A 22,569-nucleotide genomic window follows, 5' to 3' on the forward strand; every position below is an offset into this window, starting at 1 on the left:
GGCCGCCTCGTCAACAAGAGACGCGTCTCTCTCTTCTCTCGGCGTTTGAACGGCGTTTGAACGGAGCGTGTCGCTGTGCGCCTGACAGCGCACAGCGACACGCAGTCTCGGCTAGGCAGTGTTGCCACAGTTAATTGCGGGTGTCGAAAGTGCCGCCGCTTCAGCGACGGTGCATTTCTTTCGCTTGCCAGTTCAACACAGAGCTCCGCGCGGAGGAGATACGAAGTCCCGCAATACCGGTAGCCTGCAGCTCCTCCCGCCATGCTCGCAGAGTGTAAGGGAACGTGGTGTGGCGTTCTGTTTATCCTTTTAAAGGCGATAGTCCCTCTTGGGCTACTTAAACGCGAAGATGTCCGTCCGTCCGTCGACTCAGCCAGCGACAAAAGCGAATTTTGAGCGAGGCGCTTTATTGGAAAACTTTTCCAAACCACTAAACCGTAGTTTTGGGGTGACATACAGGTGGGCGACATACCCTATACTTGTCAACACTGTTCAGCAAAAAGAAAGCATAACGCAAATTTTAGAGAAAAAAAAATGTATATACATAACTGGTACAGCAATGCTCTTTTAATTAAAAAAAATACACGAAGGCGTAATTTTCGCGATAGAAAACAAAACTCGTAAAAACATTATACCAATAACATACAACAGGGCTTGCGCCCGAGCCTCGAGTTGGTGAGTGAAATACAACAGTAACAAAAGGTGGCAACATATGGCGCGCCAGCAGTGCGAACGCGGGAAAAGTGAACTGAATTCACCAAACCCCCGCTGCCTTTATCGTGGGAGGACTGAGAAAGCAGGGGGACAGTGCGAGAGGTGGAGAGGAGTTTACGTGGCCGAAGACTAGCGTCTTTCGACGACAACTGCAGCGAGGTGAGCAGATGCGGCCTTTTTCTAGAGCGCAGCACTTCGGCACCCGGTACGGTGTTTTGGCAGCGGCGGCGACGTCCGCGTAACCGAGCGACCGAACGAGGCACCGAAGGCAGAAAGACAACGGAAGAGCGCCCCCCAGCGAAAGTGTGAGGGGGAGGGCGGCACTCGCTGCCATGGCTTCATCGCTCTCACTGCCTCCCCTCACACTTTCGCCGGCGGGCACTCTTCCGTTCGCAGCTCATTGGAACCACACGACGTTTGCGCGACAGGTTCAAACCTGATTTGCAACAACATGCTCGGCGGCGGAAACGCGCTGCGAGACCACGGCGGCGTAGCGCACGCAGCCGTGCGTTCGCTGATCACGCGATCGCTTCCTGAGACGCAAGAGGAATGCGCCGCGACCGAGACGACTGCAGCTCGCGCTGCGCACCAATATCGCACTAAGGAGTACGACATTCGTCACTGCATTTTTTTGCAGCATCTTTCCGGCTAGTGTACGTAAGCTCCCTGGCTGCAAATCTATGGATGGCGTTCTACATAACGGCCGCAAAACGGCGAATGACGGCGTTACCGAAGCAACAGGCTGCGAACCCGCAAAGCAAGCGTAGGGCATAAGAATTTTAAATACCCGCTCAAAGTGAGTGGTGCACTCTTAACAAAAAAGCTCGTAAAAGGGTAGTAACGGCTGTATTTACTAACTCTTTACGAACTTTACTACCCTCCAGAACGGTACGTAGGTCCTGCCACTAAGTATTGAATCATTACTAGTGCAGATCGTGCACTTAGTAATTGCCGCAAGTTTGATACTAACATTCACTGAGTAACAAAATTCTATCAATTTTTTAACGTAATAACTACAGTACTTTTCCCACTCCAAATCACGATTAAAAAGTTTTTGCAAATCCGCATGCTGACTTCTATATGCTCACATTAAAACGCCTAATTTTAAAATTATCCCTTAAATATTTTATGCTTGCGACCAGACCACCAACTCTATGAAGTGACTTTCCGCTGCTGGGCATAAAAGCAAGACGAGCAGATTCATTTTTAAGGTAACTTAGTTATACTCGCTCCCCTCGTGCATATGTGGGTTGTAATAAATTCTCTTTGCCTTCCCATTCCGTTGGCTTTCTTGCTCAATTTATTCGTTGGTTGTCTAAGTGTTATATGTGCGTGTTGAATGCGTCTATGTCGCGCTGCATGCTCAGCCAAACCACATTGTCACGCGTAGATTTTTACTACATTATGCATGGCCAGTTAGTAAAATCCACTAAGTACCTAGTTTATACTGGGAGAAGTAACTGGTTAGTGCTCTGTTGGTAAGTGCCACGACCTTTTTTTAAGAGTGTGGGTCACGGATCTTTCCGCAGATGACACTGGGGCGCCAGCCGTTGGCCGAGTCACCACTCACCGTGAGCTGGCACGGCGTGCTGGGGTTGATGAAGTCGAGGCCCCGCACGCCCTCGCCGTTGAAGCAGTCGTTGATGTTCTGCGTGAACTTGCGGTGCACGGCCGTGAGCGCGTACACGCACAGCGCAGACTTCTGTCCCGGCCGGTTGTAGACGTCCGTCTCGTCGCGGCTCTTGGCGAACACGACGAAGAGCACCTCGTCCTGGGCCGTGATGCCCAGCGAGACGGCCAGCTCGGAGCCCGGCCGGCCCACGAAGGCCGCCTGGGCGAGGTTGTAGTGGACGCCGTCGGGCGTGTGGCACACGAGCGCCACCTCGGTGTACGAGTAGTAGTGCACGTCGTTCTGGCAGATGCGCACCAGCTTGGAGATGTACGGCTTGGGCTCGGCCGTGAACTGCTTCTGCACGGTGAGGAAGTAGGAGAAGCCGCGCGAGCTGAAGCCGAACACGTACGTGATGGGGTAGACCTCGCGCGCGAGGCTGTTCACGAAGGCCTTGGTGCCCGTGGAGACGCCCGTGACGGCCACCGAGAAGGTGTCGTTGCTCAGGTCCAGGCTGCGCGACGAGATGGCCGGCACCTCGGCGCGGTACGGCCCGTTGCCCGTGAAGCTGACGGCCACGTAGAGCACGTGCATGCGCGACAGCCGCTCGGGCCCGTTGGCGATGAAGGCCACGGTGGAGGCGGTCGCGTTGTTCGCCACCACCGACTCGTTGGCCGGCGTGCGGAAGTTGGTGATGTTCTCCAGGCTGTGCACCGTGCACACGCCCTGGAAGAGCGAGCCGCACGCGATGAGCCGGCTCTGCGGGTAGTCGATGACCAGCGCCTTGTTGTAGTAGTCGTGCGGCTTCTTGCTGATGGACGGGCAGAAGCGCGTCACGGGGCAGCCCGGGTCGTCCTTCTCGGGCCCCATCACGGCGCGCGCCTGCAGCTCCAGCTTGCTGGACAGCTGGTAGATGGAGTTCACGCCGCCGACGTACACCTGACCCGTGTAGCTGTTGACGGCCATGTGGATGAACTTCTCGGTGGACGGGTCCGTGAACACGGCCGGCTTGTCAGACGGCGCGGTGCCGTTGGCCGTGCCGTTGGCCGCCTGCCGGAGCCCCTGCAGGGCCGAGGCGGCCGACGACCCGGGCTGGCGGAGGGCCGACGCCTCGGGGGGCAGCACGCCCAGGGCGCCATGGGCGAGCAGCAGCAGCGGCGGCAGCAGCGAGCAGGCAGCCCACCAGCGGTCCCGCCGTCTCATGGCCGCCAGCACGCCCTTCAGCCTGCGCAAAGAAGGGGAGCGAGCCTCAGCCGACGAAGGTCGCAGCGCGAGTTCCCAGGCGAGCAAGCGCTGGTAGCCCTGCCGGAGACACCACCCCCGCGCCCTTCTATAACACTGCTCAGAGAGACGGCTGCAAACATGCGCAAATACCACACGGCCTTTCATTTATATCACAAAGGTGAAGAAACCGCAGCATATACGCGCCGCCACTGTCAAAGCAACAAAAACTGGCTACTACGCGTGTGGCCACTTGGCTGCAAGTGTCGTCGAAAGACGATAGTCTTCTGCCGCTCCTGCCACGTCACGCTCCTCTCGCGATAAACACGGTGGAGGTTTGCTCAAGTGAATTCCCTTTTCCCGCATGCCATGTATTGGAACGTACGTTAGTGTCGGACTTGGAGATCGCGCCCGAGCCTGGACAGTGTGGCGGCGTTCCTTATGTATTTCTGGTCAAAATATTCTTTTCAAAGCGTATCTGCTTTTACATCCTCTCGCAAATATCAAGCGTACATCTATTTTCACATATCAGAACCGGTTACGTATTGACCAGTTATGTACCCATGAGCAGCTTTCCCGCTCATGGCAGTCCTTTCAACACTTATTTAGCGAAATGTGAAATGTTTTCGCGCAGCGAATATTGGGGGTGAAAACTTGCTTTGTGCTCAGTTTCAAGTCTTGCACGTTGCGCGACTAAGCTCCAGAGCCACGGAAACCATCCCATACAAATGCATGGGGAGTAATATTTGACGGCAGATTACACGAAAATTATTCGCCAATCCCGGAAAGTTACTTCAGAGTTTTTCATCTTCACGCTGACTTCTTGCTTTATACCAAATATCACTTTCCTGGGGTGGTTTTGCAAGATTCCTGAGAGGTCAGAATTTTGACCACGAAACCTGGGTATGCAGTTATGTACCAGTACCAGTTATGTATCGACGTTCTGCACCAAATATGCCTAACATTTTTAAAGACGATAGTCTTTCTTGGGCTACTTAAACCCAGAAATTTTGGTCTAGCTGTCTGTCTGTGTCACATAAGGAGAATTTATTAAAAAACTAGTTACAGCTGGACCCGCTGTAGTTAACTACTGTCTGTCTGTCTGTCTGTGACTCGATTCAGCCTCCCGGTCAAAGCACAGTAGATATTGCGCTATAGTTTATATGCTCAGCCAAAGGTAAACGTCTAAGCCCGGTTTATATGTTCATACTTGTCAACTTTGTTGAACAAGAACAAGACTAGGAGAAGACAGCGCGGTTTACACACGGACACAGGGAAGAGTACTTGACACACAGGAGTACTTGACACTTGATACACGCATGCGCCGTGTATAAAAACCCAGATAAGCGTGACACTGTGCGTATATATAGGTGTGTCTTTTTTTTTTCATTAAAACTGTTGGTTCAGCGCTCGTGTGTGTCAAGTACTCTTCCCTGTGTCCGTGTGTAAACCGCGCTGTCTTCTAATAAACATGTTAAACCAACACGCCCAGATAGCCACGTAACAACAAGACATTACGCAAATATAAGACAGGAAATTAGTACTCAAGGGATATTTAGTGTCCCTTTGTTAAAACATTCATCGATGCTTGGTTTTTCGATAGCAAATGATATTATACATCTATTGCAGAAAACCGCCGCCTGCTGTTGCTTGCGCCACTTCCAGGCGGCATATGAAAAATCACGCGACAAAAGCAACGAAAGATGATGATGATGATGATGTCCTCAAATATTTGCGCACGCACCCACAAGAGGGGATTCGGCAGGGCTAAATGGGTTGTTCCACTAGCTAGGTTCCACGCTCTGCTTGGAACGCACGTGGAGCACGGCCACGCGGTTCTATAAACCTTGAAGTCGGCCGCCTCAATTCACGCGCGTCACCGCCGTGCGGCAGCGCTGGCATCGAGGAACCCGGCTTATAGCAGTGGAACGCGGTAAATTCAAATCGCCTTGAGCAAACCCTTGATGTGTTTACCTTGGGATGAGCGCGACGGTACAAGAACAGCATGAGAGGTGAGCGGGAAAGCAAAAGGGGGCATTTCCTTGGCAAATGTCTACAAACACTATCGTCTTTTGACGACATTTGCAACGAAAGGAGCAGTTTTCGTTACACAATGACTAATGACAATATTGACAGAGTGTGGTACCAAATTGAGTGGTTTGTAAAGTCCTACAAAAACTTTTCGTTTGAGAGTTACTCCCTCTTTTGGTCGGGTGGCTGAATCTATACCCTTACAAAAATGCTTTTTTACATTCTGTAGACGTTCTGTTGACATCCTACCAACTTTATTGCTATCCTACATACTCTTACATTCTATTGACAGTCGTCTGTAAAAAGTCTACTGAATGTATGTTGACACCCGTCTGTTGACTGTTGTATGTAGAAAGTCTACTTAATTCACGTTGACATTTGTCTGTTGACGGTTGTATATAGAAAGTCTACCTCATTTTTGTTGACATTTGTCTGTTGACGAGCTTCTGTAGGATGACCACTAAAAGTGTTTTGACACGCTTTGTCTCAAGTTGAATTTAACGCAAACATCTTTTTCCTTCGTCCTGGAGTCCGATTTCAATTAATTCATATTGGTTTTTGCTAAATACCAGGACAGGTTCACAATATTTGGGGACAAACTATTTACTTGACTTTAACCAAATTACGTTACTTTGTTTGAATCAGGTTTTAAACACACACACACACACACACACACACACACACACACACACACACACACACACACACACACGCGCGCGCGCCCGAGCGCCTGCACGCACGCACGCACGCACGTACGCACACAGACACACATACTCTCTCTCTCTCTCTCACACACACACACACACGTATCTTTCTCTCTCCCTCTCTCTCTGCATGTATCTTCACACTTGTGCAGCCCGAGAAAAAAAAAGTAGCAAAAGGGAGCAACTTTCACTGTTCGTACCTCGAGCCGCGCAGTTTCTCCCTCGGAACAACCAGTTCGTCCCTCAGCCGCACGGGTTGGTACTTCACGACCCGCTCGCTTTCACTCTTCACGGTGATCAACATGACTATTCAGCGGTTCCGAACAAGCGCCAGCCAGCGGCATCAACCACGCGCAACCGCTCGTCACTGTGTTTTGATTTGCGCAAGCTAAGTGCCATGCATGGTTGAAAGGAACGAATTATGCCAGTAAATATTTCGCGACAGACTACTGGACGTGTCTCCAACAACGGCGATAATCTAAAATCGCCTGCTATGCCCACCTAATACGGCCGGCGCAGATGTTTTGGTCGTTCTCGGCCAACCGCCAGCGGCGCCCCTCCCTCTTTGCGTACCTCCGGGAGAAACGCGTCAATCACCGGAGGCAGCCGAAACGCGGCGCGCAACCCATTCCAGATTTCCGTTTTGTTTAGTTACAGCTTGCAACAATAAAGTAAACATGAAGATATGTGCAATTGCTTACGTTCCAGTGTTTCGCGGTATTATATTTTGGAAATAATAACGCGTAGTTTTGTAAACATGCAATGAGAGGCGCGCCTCACCGCGGCATCGGCATCCCGCGGCTGGCGGGTATATATACATGAAGTGCACTGCTAGCATTTGTGCGGTGTCGGTGTCCTGCTTGCAAGCGCTTGTGGTTTTTCGGATGTAGTACGTTGGTGAGCTGGGGTTGTGTTGTTTGTTGTGTTGTGTTTCATAAAGTGCGCGTGTGGATGTGTGGCTCCGCAAAATGTGAACCCTCGCAGACGAGGTTCCCGAGGCCTAATCTGTTTCTGCTTTCTTTTTTTTTCATTTTTGCTCCCACTAAACGATCTTTTAAAGGGCAATAATGACGACGTTCTATTAAGCTGTATTGACACCACGGTCTAGGAATGGCCGGCTTTTCTCACTGCATCACGTTTCGAATATCCTGTCAGAAACGCTTCGGTTAGCAACAGCGATTGAGTATAAAGTCTACAAAAAACTTTCTGTAGAAAGTCTACAGAAACGTTTCAGTTCAAACACGGTGGCCAATGGTTGACAAAAAGTTGGTAGGCTGTTGCTAGGAAGTCTATAGACAGTAAGTAGACAGTCTACTCAATGTTGGTAGCTTTTGTCGACTTTTGTCAACAAACATTGAACTCAATGTTGGTAAAAAATTTTATGAGGGTAGAAAGATCAACAGACCAAAATTCCGTGTTTAAATGGACCACAAAAGCCTTTAAAAAGCGCTTCAAGCTCCCCTTAGTGAAGAAAATAGCTGGCACAAGTGGCAACTTGTACAACACGCAGAAGATACCGCGCTGCCACTCAAAACACGCCAAAAATTTGCCTCCAATGTTCTTCATTTCCCAGAGGCCACCTCCGCCGGCAGCAGAAGGCGAGCAGCGTGCTCCGAGCGGCGCAACAGTGCCGACTGACAGCGCAGCCCTACTACGGCATCCGGCCCCCGCTATCAGCATGCAAATGACGCGGCCGACGTTAACGGCGCGCATTTCGCAAGAACGTGAGTAACGCCAGCATCTAGGGACTCTCCGCCGAGCGAGACACGGGCGGGACGGAAAAGGAGGGAGACGGAAGAGGCGAGTTGCGTAGGAAGCCGCACGGCGACGAGCACGAGTTGGCGGTGTGTACATACACAGTAGTAGACTCGCGATAATTGACACTTTCGGTCCATTGAAAGAAATTCAAAATTTTGGCTGGTCAGCTAAGATCTAAAACCATTTTAAAGCCGCTTAATTCAAACTGCTCCACTGTGTAAATACGGTTAATTCACACTTTTCACTCGTCCTAGCAGGAAAATATCAGCGGAATTTGCCGCCGCTTCTAGCTGCACAGTTGCATCCTTATATCACTAACAGTCACAAGCACCAAAGCGGAACCGCGCGCCTTAACAACCGCGTGTGGGTTAAGGAAGAAACAAAGAAAAAGAAAACAAGATGCCGGCATTGAAAATTTGGTTTGTTTTTGAGACAAAGCAGTCATCCATTCGCGATTGTTTTTCTTTTCGAAGTGTTACTATTAATACCACATCATTACTGTGTGTGAATGCTCCATTAAAACACAAGTTGGCATGTTCCCCCGAGTCATATTTGAGGAACTTTGATAATTCGAGGGGGCCCCAGGACCCCAGGGTGGGACACACAAATTGCTACACGGCGGAAGTACGCAGGACGTGAAGCATAGACGATGCAAAGGATGAGTTAATGGGCAGCCATGATCACCGTCGGGGCTATGTCGGATGCGGTTTTCTTCTTCGGAATCAAGAGTGCACGGAGCAGTGCGCCGCTGGTCAGAAGCGGTCCCAGAGATTGATTTTTTTTTTTTTTTTTTTTTGGGGGGGGGGGGGGGGGGGGGTAAAAGAACCGCTCTCTTTCTTGTGCCAGTTCTGCGGATGAGGTGGTAACCATGCCAGCGTATGCGCGTATGCCGTGTAACCCGCTTGCGCACAAATCACTTAGCGACACTGGTTTTCGGCTCTTATTAGGCGGTGCAACGGCTGGCTTGAGCCCGCATTTCTGACGGCCACAACACGTTTGCGACCTCGCACAAGTGGGATGCTTAAAAAAAGCAAAAAATAAGAAGCTGAGGACCTCCTTGGGGGAGGGGTGGGGCGATCGCATCCCTTCGCCTCCCCCTTGGGACCGCCACTGCCGCTGGTGCATACACAGTGACCGTCCGGAAAAGGACAAACCTCACCACGTGGGTGTGTGCCAAGCTGATGCAGAGGCCGGCCTCCCAGTGGCGTCAATCCCCCGGTGGGAGCAACGTAGATGCATCGCGGCAGCCCACCGACAGAAGACCCGCTCCTTTACGAGCGAGCGAGCAAGGCAAACTACGTTACGTGAACAGGCCGACCCCATGGACTCTATCGCGTTCGCAAACTAAAACGCGCAGCGTAGTGACCAGCAAAGAAATGACGTCCCAGCGAAGCCAGCCTCTGAAATCATTCTACGGCGGCAGGCACCACCGAGAAAATGGGCTCAGTCATTAGTCGTGCTCGGGGGCTCCCAAAGTAGAGACGCCCGACGACATCGCGAGGGGATCCGTGAGGCGAATAGCATTTCACGAACCGCTCTGAGATGATGAAGCAGCGGGATGCGACTGCACACACAGCGTCGTGCCCCCTAAAAACCTCGCTGGCACAACTGGCCTCACTAAGCCATCACACTATCTGTAATAGCCATTTCTGAAGGCCGAAAATGAGGCCACCAGTCAGGCATTTTGGGTGGTTACCTTTTTTACTTTTTTTTTGCTTTTCTAAATGCACGAGCCTGCGCTTGGAGGCGTTTTGTTATCTGAAAAAGGTGTCCAATGTTGAGCGGTTGTTTTCCCCTTGCACACTGCTCCTCGGGGCGCAGGATGTCCCGCTTGCGAGCGCACTGCCCCGAGGAGCAATGTAAAAGGGGCTCCGGAGGAACACAACCGCTCGACATTGGACACAGTGGCACACGCTCGTGCATTCACACACACACAAAAAAAAAAGAAAAGAAAGCCCCAAAGAAAACACGTAGGAACCGGCCTGAAAGCAGTCGAGTACAGGCAACCGGGATGCGAACAATTAATTCGTGCACTCGACTGCTCTCGGAAGTGGCAGCAACACCGGCAAACCCACCTCCGAATATGCGACAGGCGTCAATCAACGGTGGCGACAGAGCTGCGCACCCAGTCGGCTTGGCTGCCGCCTGGTCTCGGACAACAGGCGCGCGACGAACGCAGTGGAAGCACGGCTGGAGACGGATGGCCGAGCACGACACGCGGCAGCGACGCGAGGCGAAGAAGACGCGCTATCGGGAGCTTCCGCGGCGCCCGAGCAAACAAGCGCCCACGGCCAGACACCTCACGGCAAGGCGCGTCACACCGCGGCACCGTTATTCATCGCCGCGCCGACAAGCGAGTGCGCGCATCCTCTCGAGTCTCCTCCCGGCTAGACCGCCTCGGGGGGACTTATCGGACGCGGGCGGCGCCGTGGCTGAATGCGTGCGTGCGCAGTCTGTGCGTGCGCGTACGCGGCCGCTTGGCTCGGCGCTCGAGAAACTGGGCCGAGATACGGGCCCTTCACGGGCGACGCGACGACAGGGCAACCTATCAATTTGCTCCCAAACACCGGACAGGGCAACAACTTCGCTAAGGACGCATCTTGAGAGCGGATCAGAGCGACTAGTGGCTACCAGAGCAGCTCGGTGTATCAACCACGAGGGCAGACAAGGCCACTCAATGACCGGCCAGAGGGCGAACGTATGCAAAGGAAGCAAAACACGCGTTCACAGACCTCTCGTGAGACGATGTCGCAGCGCGACGAACAAGGCTCCGTTCCCGTAAACAAGGTCCCGTCAACCGGCCTCGTTCGCTACCTTCAGTGCGCGTGTCAGCAAGCCGAACGTGCTACAGTGGAACAGGCGCGACACAACCTTTACGCGGGCGCCGAGAGCGCAGGTTAGAAAGCCAACAGCGCGCTCTATACGGTGGAGGACGCAAAGGGGTCGCTTTCACCCACGGGATTCCTTTGTCTATGGATGGTGACGATGGTTGGGCGCTCCGAGATCCCTTCCCGATACGAGAACAGAGCTTCCTCCATTCGTCCGCGCAGGCCCAAGGTGCACGCTGATAAGCAGGAGTCACTGCGCCTTCGTGTGCGTTGGAGCCTGCTATGCGCACCCTTGGTAAACTAAGAAAAAGGCTAGTAAAAGGTAGTAAGGGGTTGTGGTTATGAACCCCTTACGAACTTTACTACCAGGCACTGCACTAAGTATGGACCCCAGTTACTAGTCCATAGCGCGCACTTGGTAACTGCCGTTTGTTTGATACTAACATTCATTAGCAGTGATAAAATTATTTATTTATTTATTTATTCATTTATTTATTACAATACTCTCAGGGCCTCGAGGGCGTTGCAGAGAGGAGTGGGTCATACAAGTTTTTTAAAAAGAGTTTGATATGGCCGTCTTGAACAATGAAGCTTCAGCGATGCTGGCGATCGAAGCGGGGAGGTGGTTCCATACCGTCGCAGTTTTCGGTACAAATGAATTGAAGCACAAGTTTGTACGGCAGGATGGCACTTCAACCATGAATTTGTGGTCAATGCGCGAGTAAACATATGAAGGAACTGCAAAAAGGTCGCACGAATTATGTAAGATAATACTTACAGCCCTTTTCCTACACAACCTCTCGATTAAAGAGTTTTTGCAAATCCAAATGCTGATTTGTATTGCTCACATTAAAATGCACAATTGTAAAAAATTCGCTAAAATATCTGATTTTTGCAACAAGGCCACCGACTCTACCAGAAGACTTTCCGCTGCTGGGTGTAAAAGCAAGAGAAGAGCAGATGCATTTTTCAGGTAACGAAGTTATTCTCGCTTTTTCTGTGCATCCCATTGGTTTCTTGCTCAATTTATTTGTTGTCTAAGTGTGATATGTGCGTGTTGAATGTGCTATGTCATGCTTCGCGCTCAGCCGATCCACACTGTCACGCGCAGCTTTTTAGCAGGTTATGCACGGGCAGTTAGTAAAAGCACTAAGTACCTAGTCGATGCTGTGACAAGTAACCGACTGGTTAGTGCTCTGTTGGTAAATGCACCACCTTTTTTTTTTTTTTAACTGCGTCACAATCGGCCTGTCGCAACTACCTCACCGGCCGTATGTCTCATCAAGCTCTGCGAATTCTACGTCAGAATCTCCATCGGCCGCTCGCGCACATCGTACGGACTCCCAGTTCACATGGGATTAGAAGGCAATGAAGCGGCTCATGCCGCGGCCCGCGAACATGTACTCCGGGCCGTTGCCGAGTGCCCTAGTGACTCCCTCCCCTTCGCCCCGCCCCCAACCCTGTCCACGCCTCTCATCCCATACGCCGACATCCTCGGCCACTATAAGCTACAAGGACGAAAATACCCACCTCCTCACCACACTCTCTCCAGGAACAACGCATTTACACCACTCAGGCTGCAGACAACCACCTTCCCCCACAATACACTGTGCCACGCCATGTTCCCTAACCCAACACCCAGCCACGTGTCACTTTTGTCCAAACATGGGAACTCTCTACCACATTACCGCAGAATGCCCCAACACCCAACCGCCACCGCCACTGCCCAACCGCCACTCCCCAACATCACCACACAGCAGGTGGAGTTGCTGGCCAGCTCCGACCCCTCCACCCAGCGCATGCTAGGGCAACGCGAGCGGGTCACCTCCAAGGCATCCTGGACTGAGGACGCCTCTCACCGGGCGGGCGCCCTTGCTGTCTTCAATACAGTTTATTCAATCAATCAAGAGTGTGTCAGCCAAAGCGTGCTGTCGAACTCTTAGCCGTTGCCTAATGGAACAAACCGATTTCATAGTAACGAAACACGGGTCGCCCCTCCAGGACTGGGGAAGTCGGAGAGCGCGATAGTTGACACAAGCGATGCACTCAATAGTATTATTTGCATTCAACCATGCCGCACGTACGGATCTTGGTACGTGAAGTGCACAACAAGACTGAGGAAACGGGCGACCAAGTCAAATCAAAGGCTGCCTTGCTCTCTATGTCGTGACAGGCCGATTCGAAGGAAGGAAAAGAACGGGTGTATACACAGCTATACTCAACTACAAGTGAAAACGGCAATAGCTCATGCAGAGTCCCCCCTCCCCGAAGCGAAGGACCCGGATGTCATCGCGGGAGCGCACGTTTTCAGACTGCGCTTAATGCGTCGCATTCTCTGCTTTGCTCATTTAGTTTGTAGTATATAGCTGCACTTTACAGGCACATTAACTGCGAAAAATCCCGGAAACGATTCGTGTCACGTTCAAAATACTGCGCCACGAGGACCAGCAGCGACTGGGGAAACTTCCGTTGTCCTTCTTAAGTTGTGCACGCCGCTTGCCTTCCAAAGTCTTGACGAAGAAATTACTACGGGCCTGAATTTCTCCGTCTTGTTCGCGACCACAAAAAAAACAACCTTTCAACAAGCCGACGCGGCATTACATGCAGCTCCGAACAGTGTGCCATGAAGAGCGCAATAAATACCAAAGACCGCCGTGGCATATCGGACGCCAACTCGACCCTCCGAGTCCCTTCGACAGCACGCACACACGTATACAGCCTCGCAGCATCAAAGGTTCACCAGAGCCGCGTCAAAGATTCAATAAAAGCCCTCTCAGTTACCTTGCGCGCATCGTTTTACCGTTTTCTCCTGTTTCTGTCTGTCGCTCGCGAGCGCGCTTTTCACGCATTATATATATATATATATATATATATATATATATATATATATATATATATATATATATATATATATATATATATATATATATATACACACACACGCTCCCGTAACGACGGCCGTCATATAACGGCACGGCGATAACGCTCAGACATAAGCCGTGTCCAGCCGTCTCCGTAGCCTCGCTTACCGAAACTTGAAGACGCGGCATGCTCGAACAGCCGCGAACTCCCCGCCCCGTTTCGGTCCAGACTCAGGCATAGCATTAAAGATTCACGAGTCGGGCACTCGCACGCACGCACGCACGCACGCACGCACCCGCACTGCGAACGAAATCCGCGAGAACTTCGCGTGAGGAGTCGCCGTGACCCCAATTCCCAAATGGTGAGCCGGAGCAGCGCCAAAGGCTCGGATGACAAACAGCGTGCGTTTTTCTAGCGTGCAAACAAGCGCCTTTGGCGAATCGAGTCGGTAATGGCAGCCAAGAACTGCAAACCACTGGCAACTCAGCGCGAGACCGGAAGGAGAACGCAGGAAGGCCCGGGAAATCTTCGTTGACGCACCAACCACCACTTTAGGATTACGCCACACGATGTGATAGAGCTATCCATAGACCCACGGAAAGCAAAACAGAGTTTAGTCAAGGGTTCGACTAAAGTTGGTCCGGACAGGCATTGTATTTCGAAGAAGCAGTAACGCTTTCACTGACCAAGTCAAGCAAGTACAAAGTCCTTTGGGAACCTGTACGTGTTCCTTGTTAACAATGATGCGAAAAAGGAACCTGAACAAAAAACCCGCACGGGTTCCGAAACGTCGTTGAACCTTTTTGGACTAGCGTGCACCCTTCGTACTTCAAGCCTTATCCTGCCTGGCCAGAGCGAGATTTAAAGAAAACTACAGTCGTCTGCAACAGGTTTGTAAAGAGTATGTTTCGAGAGTTTTCACAAGTAACGTAGTTGGGTCCATAGCTTAGTTCGGTTACCCCGCCGCGGTGGCTCAGTGGCTAAGGCGTTGCGCTGCTGAGCACGAGGTCGCGGGTTCGATTCCCGGCCGCGGCGGCCGCTTTTCTGATGGAGGCGAAAAGCAAAAACGCCCGTGTGTACGAGATTTCGGCGCACGATAAAGATCCCCAGGTGGTCAAAATTAATCCGGAGCCCTCCACTACGGCGCGCCTCATCGCCTGCGTTGCGTCGGCGCGTTAAACCCCACAATCAATCAATCAAGCTTAGTTCGGTTCTTGCGTTCAGCAACTGGACGGAATAGCGTGGCCCACAACAACGGCTTTGTCGGCTTATTCTAAGCCAGGTTCATTATGCAGTGAGTGACTAAAAACGACAAGCTTTGGAAGAGCGCTCACGCACAAATGTCCGCCTTGAACTCCGCAAGCCAAGGCTGCCGTGACCCGGCTGTGAATATAGCTCGGAAATGTGCCAGTACATTACGAGAATCAAGCGCACCTCGAAGGACGCCCCGGTTGATCTAAATCAATCCGTTGCACTGCACTGACGAGCACCTCGGAGTCATCCCATCTTGTGCGCTGTTCCCTCCCACCACGTCCCCTCCGTACGCACTACGTATTCCAGACGTCGCTGGCGTCCGCTGCCGCCCACAGCTCCCACTGACCCGCCCGTTCGATATGTGGGCCCGAGGCACTGTGCGAAAGGAACGCCAGTGGCAGCGGGCCGCACCTCCCGCCACCTGGTTGCGTGAAAATCGCTTTCTTATTTTCGTTAGGAGCTTCCACTTTCCGCTGCGGCACCACAGTATTCGGTAGTTGACAAGAGGTGTTCAATTTTTGTAAAGAAAATGTGAAATTCTTAAAGGTACCCTTCTTGTCTTGCTCTCAACATCCCCACCTCTCGAAAATTCCAGGGGAGAAGCCTGCCTCGCACCAAAGGCCGTTTCCCGCATTCGACAAGCGCAGGATACAGCAATGCGATCTGAAGCAACGTTCGTGTCGGGGCCAAAAAATGCGCGACGCCGACAGTAGAGCCAGTGAGCTCCCTTCCGCGTACTGCATAGCGGATAAAGAAGGGCGGACGGACGGACGGGCACGCTTTCTCTCCTGCATCCGCGTTTGTGGGAACGGCGAGTAGAAAGTGAAAGGCGCGTGACTCCTGCCTCCGCAACAGTTTTGCTCGCGATCCTCACTAAGCGGGTGCGCAGTAATAAATCACCACTGCTTCCACGTTAAGATTCCCCGTACTTCCCGTGGAGTCAACCAGCGCAACGAAAATTTAGAGCTTTTATATCGGCGAAAAAAGGAAACACTTTCCCCAATTTCCACTTCATTTCTGAAAATTGTTGCACTGCCCGTCTGCAAAACCTCATTCGGCCGCTGAATGGTTCCACAAGCAACGGCGCGACGCAGTTCGTTTGAAAACTGCCACCGATAACTGCCGACAAGAAAATAAAAAACCGGTGTAGAGTAGCACCAGCGGCCAAGAATTGGTGCGAAGACATGCGCGGATTCCAGTGCAAGCTGCTGCTTGCGACCTCGTGTGCAGCAATTTCTTAACCAGTATACACCACACCAGGGGGCATTTGACAGGCCGCCTCCGCCGCAGCGCCAGGAAACGGAGACAGAGACAGAGACAGAGACAGAGACAGAGACAGAGACAGAGAGAGACAGAGAGAGACAGAGAGAGAGAGAGAGAGAGAGAGAGAGAGAGAGAGAGAGAGAGAGAGAGAGAGAGAGAGAGAGAGAGAGAGAGAGAGAGAGAGAGAGAGAAAAGTGACCGAAACAAGAGCGGACGTATGCGCGAGTGGCTAGCAGCAATGGATTTTAATTAGCCGCCCGCGTGCAGCAAACAAAACGCCACAAGATGCTCCCCCACCCCTGCCCCTCCCGGCAAGCCGTGGACCAGACCACGAAGAAAAGCGAGCGGATACTTTCGCAAGAAGGCTGAAACCGGCACGATCTTTTGTTTCTTTCTTTTCTTTTTTTTTTTTTTTCCCCACAGTGCGCGGAGTTGCCGGGGGGTCGCACGCGAAAGCAGACAGACATAAACAGCGACGACGACCACGCGCAGCGAGGGGCCGCAGCCTCTCGCGAGGGCCCTGGGCTCGCGCGGCGGCGTATAAAGTGACCGAGCTCGGGCTAAGCATTCTTCTTTGCCTTTCCTGCACGCCATTTATAATGCATGGGGGGGAATAACAGCGAGCGAGCATAAACAGCGCGGCTAGAAGGAAAAAGAAGAGCCCCGGGAAAAGCGCTATTCCAGTCCGGTCGTGCCCGTAATGATAGCTCCTCTAGTTTTACATATTACGAGGGCCACGAAGCTGAGTAACTGGGAAAGGCGGAAATATGTATGAATAAAAACACGAGTAAACGGCGCCAAGAGGGCGCTGAACTAGTGGGGCCCGAAGCACAACGCCGGCTGCCCTGCTATGCACGCGCGCATGCGCAGAAAAACGCGCGAGATGAAAACGCGCATCGCCAGTTTGCTCCATTCCCCCCGGGAGAGCGCGGAGAAAAAAAAAATGGCCGCGTATCTGCTCCTTTCGTTGCAAATGTCGTCAAAAGACGATAGTCTTTGTAGACATTTGCCAAGGAAATGCCCCCCTTTGCTTTCCCGCCCACCTCTCATGTTGTTCCTGTACCGTCACGCTCATCCCAAGGTAAACACACTAGAGGTTTGCGCAAGGCGATTTGAATTTACCGCGTTCCACTGCTACAGGCCGGGTTCCTCGATGCCAGCGCTGCAGTACTGCGGAGACGCGCGTGAATCGAGGCGGCCGACTGCAAGGTTTATAGAACCGCGTGGCCGTGCTCAACGTGCGTTCCAAGCAGAACGTGGAACCAAGCTAGTGGAACCTTTCGTTGCTTTTGCCGCGTGATTTTTCATATTCCGCCAGGAGGCGGCGGTTTTCTGCAGTAGATGTTGAATGTCATTTGCTATCGAATAACCAAGCATCCATGAATTTGTTAATAAAGTAACACTGTAAATATCCCTTGTGTACTAATTTCCTGTCTTATTTTGCGTAATGTCTTGTTCTAGTTCAACAAAGTTGACAAGTATGAACATATAAACCGAGCTTAGACGTTTACATTTGGCTGTAAGTATATAAGACTATTGCGCAATATCAATTTTACTTTGGCCGGGTGGCTGAATCGGGTCACAGACAGACAGACAGACAGATAGACCAAAATTTCTGGGTTTAAGTAGCCCAAGAAAGACTGTCGTCTTTAAAAGAAAGGCTAGAACGCGCACCGGCGCACGAGGCGGCGGCGGCGGCGGCGTGGCCGGTGCAGATGTGCGGTGCAAGCGGTCCAGGCGAGAGACCACTTCACCCCAAGCGGCGTGCCAAGACGCAAGTCGTGCGCACACAGGACGCGACAATCGAACGCTGATGTCGCGCGCGATACAAGGGCAGCCGGAACTGCGGTGAACGACCCGCGGATCGGGGAAAGAGAAAGAAAAGGCAAACCCAGCAACCATTGGTTCTACTTTCACACTTTGGTCTACTGCGTCCTATTAAGATAAAAAAAAAATTGCAGAAACTGCCAAGCGGGAACTGCCGAGATCACCGCGAAAGCCGCACCGCCATAAATCGGGCTCCTTTAAAGTCGTCTTCTGTAGTTCGCACACATGCATTGCTGCAAAGTCATCTCCCTAAGCGCAATATAGCCGCTTTCACCTCTACCTGCCCGGCTGGCTAAAGTAGATTGCCCGCAGCCAACTTTTGTTCCCCAGTCTCCGCGTTAGGCACAGCGCAGAATTATCCAGAAGGAAAGACAAATGAAAGTGCATGAGCAGCGGACTCTAGGATTTGTTGTATCATTTGTAGATAAAAATGCGAGTTTGCGATCGCGACAGAGAATGCACAATCCCATTACCATTGGAAGATGCGAATCTGCGAAGGGGAGCGTAGTGAAGAAGGGAGGGTCTGACGAAGTCACCGCCGAAGCAAGCGACAGCACAGATTCAAGGATGGCCAAAAGAGAACCACTCAGAACCATCGCAGCGCAGCGTAACGCACGCACAAAGAAAACAAGGAAGAAGAACTGCTAAAGCCCGACGCATTAGAGTCGTTAAAGGGCGAGCCGGGAAGAAGAGCTGGAAGCGCCGGAGCAGCGACGTTATTTAGGCGTAGCCGATTCGGGCTCACAGCACACAGCGGGATCGAGCGGGGAGGAGGGGGAAATGAGTCCAAACGAGCCCATCACGCACGCAAGTGAGAGAGGGGGCTAACGACTCGGGCCCAACGCTCGGAGCGCCCTCGCAGGAACAGAAACGTTGCGCGACGGGACTCGGCGAGGACAGCGCGCAAAGAGCGGCACCGCGGTGAAGAATGACCGGCCCGGATAACGACAGCCACAAAGGAACGAACGACGCCGCTTCCGCCGGCCCTTCTTAAACTACAGCTCCCATCTCGGGGGATTCTTTTTAAAGGAGCGCACTCTCTATCACTGACGCCACGTTCCTCTGGTACAGTCTCGTGGATGGGAACAATGCACTCGGACAAAGCTGCTCCTCCACGCACAGTGCGCGGCGGTGCGCAGATTTTCCGTTCATCTGTCCTTCAACGTGCCACCTACTTTCCCCAGAAGAAGGGCACGAATGGCCCGCTGTTTTATGGGGCCAAGGTTCCGTCGAAGCAAATCTCTTATGCGAATACAGCGGAAAGCAAGCCACCAAACATGCAGCCTCAACCAGATGCAGCGCACTTTACGCGTTTTCACGCGTTGCCGAAATGCATGAAGTCGCGAGCTTAGGCGCGAGCCAGGCCGATGTATATATGCTCGCCAGATATCGGCGTCGACGCAGCGCGAGAAAGCATCGCAAAGCGCGCGGCAGCGTCCGGGTTTCCTGTTTGCCTCGTGGTTTGGCGTCAATATTCCCTGCAGCAAAAGGCAAAAATGTTAAAAAAAGAGTGGTAATCGGCTGCCTTGAGACAAATTACAAGCCATTTCTGTTCGAAAGCGCTCATTCCGTCGTGGCTTGTTAGGTTTTCATCGGGGAGATCGGGGATTTGCAATAGCTTTTTTGTGAGTTAAATAAGGGAGCTCTGGCTACATCGCTTGTAGTATTAGCGTTAGCGTGATGGGGCTCGTCTGCAAGATGAGTGCGTGACGAGCAAGTTTTATCAACGCCAGAATTCTAGCGGCGCTTTCCAATCCATTCGCGGCTACCGTTCAGATAAGGCCAAAACAAAACACACCCGACATTAGAGAGTTTGAGCTGACAATTTTTGACGGTCCGCTCCGGTAGCGGCGTCCCGCTCAGCGCGACCGGAGCCAATGCCGTTCGCCGCCGAGCGAGCCACGCATGCGCAGTGGCGCACGCGCTCGCCATCGGAGCGGAGCGGAGCGTGAAAAACGGTCAGCCAAAACTCCCTATTATTCGTTGGCGGCCTCGGTTAGTACACCGTATTCTTGGCTTTCCTCATGACTCCCGCCGCGGTCGAGAAGTTGGGTGCTGTGATTCTGTTTTGAAATCCATGGTTCGAAGCTTAGCAAAACCTTGCTGTTTTTTTTTTCTTTTTTCGGCGAGGGTTTGATCAGCTTTTTTTACAGGGTAAACAAAGGATGCCAGAGTACTTTGCCTTTTATTCTACAAGTGACGTTCGACTCTAACCTTAGTAGCAAAGCAGTGCTGAAATTAGTTTTGCTTAGGCTTTAAATTCGTGACAGACCGTACATAACATCACGGTAGGGCACCAGGTTGCAAGGAAATAGATTGTTCGAAATGCGTTTCTGTTTATCAAGTTCCCTTTGTTCAGATTTGACGGTGATAAGTTGAAATACATTTTGCAGCATTTCAAAACTGGCCCGCAAGCACTCCGAGCAATGAATAAAGTAAGGCAAGTGTACTTTTTATGTCTAATCTAAGGTCCTGATTATTGAATTTAAACAATCGAGAATAACGTCCCACAAACGATTAAAAAAACTTAAAAAGGATGGCAGAGTTCATACCAGCGTGTCCACCAACGCACGTCGACGCAGCGGCTGACGCGTGACTTGGCCGGTCTGGTGCGGTTAGGGCTTACTCTTTCGACAACCTTGTTTTAAGTGCAGAGCACTTAATGGGCTCGCCTTGACGTCGTAGCTCGCTAACAGTGGATGCGACTGCCGGAATCAGGCGACGCAGAGAGACAACGCACCCAAGTAGAGCCTGGTGTACCGTCGTCAGGGAGTCGCGCTGAGGCTTCGAAACCACCAGATTTAAATAGTCATAACCGTTTGAATTTCGTGAACCGCTGGCGCTGGTCATACATCTCCCCATTGTTTAGCCCAAAGAAAACTGCACGTACATTTCAGGCAAAATCTGTGTATATAATCGGCAGCCCCCACGTTTATTTAGTTAGGAACGCTCGTTCGGTTGGTTTTTACGATAGTAAGCGAAAAAAAGCGGCCGCCCAAGAAAAAAATGGCGCGCTCGAAATGACGCAGAAAGGCTCCAGCCGCGCAATAATAAAAAAAAAATACGCGTTCGAAATGACGCAAAACAGCTCCAGCATACGAAACTAAAAGCAAGCACAAAAAGAACAGAACCCCCGCTGGCGCAGTTTCAGGCAGCGGGCGCGTGAGCACTGCGAAGGCGGGAAATTTGAAACGCATTGGGTGGCAGCAGTGAGCGGATAACGGCGCTGCAGCCCATTATGGCGAATCACTGCTCTGCACTTCCGACAGCTTTCACATTGAGTGAAACGGCTTTAATATTTGCGCTCTATCATTCGCTCACCTGGCACCCCTTGCACCTTCTTTCGCGCTGAATCCGTTCCGTCTACTCGCGCATCCCCCACTCAGCCAGCTGAGAACAATATCGACCTCAAGGGTGAAGCACCTCCGAGGCGAGCCACGCTCTACTCCAATTTGTCCCCGCGGAAGCCCGCCACGATCTCGCCGGTGAGCTGAGGCGATTGTGACGACGACACCGTCAAAAGACGCAGCGAGAGAGCGGAGAATGTGCACAGGGTACTACAACACGCGCAGCCACTGAGCACGCGCGCATCGCAGTACTAGGCTAACGCTGCCACGGAAGTGGTCGCCGTAACCGGCACGGTTCACGCCCGCCGACAGACGAACCCATGGCGGAGACGACGGGCTGCCGCAGCGGAGGAGCACGGTTCATCATGGACACTGGCCGTCACGCGCGCACACCGGCCCGTACCACGCGCATTTCGGCGGGGACGGAAATTCGCACTTGCGAGGTGGGCAAAAGGATGTGCGCACAAGCAGGCGCGCCCAAGTGCGACGCCTCCGTCTTCAAAGACGAAAGGAAGAAGAAGGAAGAGATGCTGCTGGGAAAAGAGCCGGACCTAACGACCAGGCACGCACCGACGCAGGCACATTACGGGCGCGCAGGGAGGACGCGCGCACGCCCGCGCCGCCAAACGAGCACTCAGCTCATAAGGCACAAAAACGATCAAGTGCGCATCGCGCCGAATGTTCCGAGAAAAGTGGTGCCCGGCTTTTATGCAGGCACCGGCTCAGAAAAGGAACACGGTGAGGGCAGAGCGCGGGAAGGGAGAGCACGGGGAGGAGCCGAGGGTGCGGCACTCAGTGGAGCACTGGCCCTAATCGCAGCTCCGCACCGGCGCGCTCCTCGGAGCGGCCTGATCGCTATCAGGTGTCACACATGCGCGGCCGGACAACGCCTCTCTCGCTTTATGACCGCACGCACGAACGGAACGCGCGAAGTTACCGGAACTGCCCGAAGGTTCCGCCGTACACTACTTTCTTCTCTGTCCCCAACCAATTACGCAAGAGGCGACATCGCTTCTTCAGCAACCGACGAAAGTGCTGTCAAATCGAGCATAAAGCAAGGCAGTGTTTTTATACGAAAAACACTGCCAGAAAAACAATGACAGAAACAGTCGTATGCGCAGCATAGCTGAAGCACGGGTACAGCTTCCCCG

General features: G+C 52.3%; 1 protein-coding gene across 6 annotated transcripts in view; it reads right to left on the minus strand.

The window, feature by feature from the left end:
* Positions 1-22,569, minus strand: part of Plexa (plexin A) — a 380,874-nt gene that overhangs the window by 98,640 nt on the left and 259,665 nt on the right. For 5 of the 6 annotated variants that reach the window (XM_077685386.1, XM_077685384.1, XM_077685388.1 and 2 more), the window contains one exon: positions 2,285-3,548. In XM_077685386.1, the coding sequence (XP_077541512.1) occupies positions 2,285-3,526 (1,242 nt within the window). In that variant the 5' untranslated portion in view covers positions 3,527-3,548. Of the gene's footprint in view, positions 1-2,284; positions 3,549-10,112; positions 10,496-22,569 lie in introns of those variants that run through there. The other variant, XM_077685385.1, reaches the window with a different exon arrangement.

This window comes from Haemaphysalis longicornis, unplaced genomic scaffold, assembly GCF_048455015.1.
Source record: "Haemaphysalis longicornis isolate Haplotype H1 unplaced genomic scaffold, Haemaphysalis longicornis Haplotype H1 scaffold_9, whole genome shotgun sequence".
NCBI lineage: Eukaryota > Metazoa > Arthropoda > Arachnida > Ixodida > Ixodidae > Haemaphysalis > Haemaphysalis longicornis.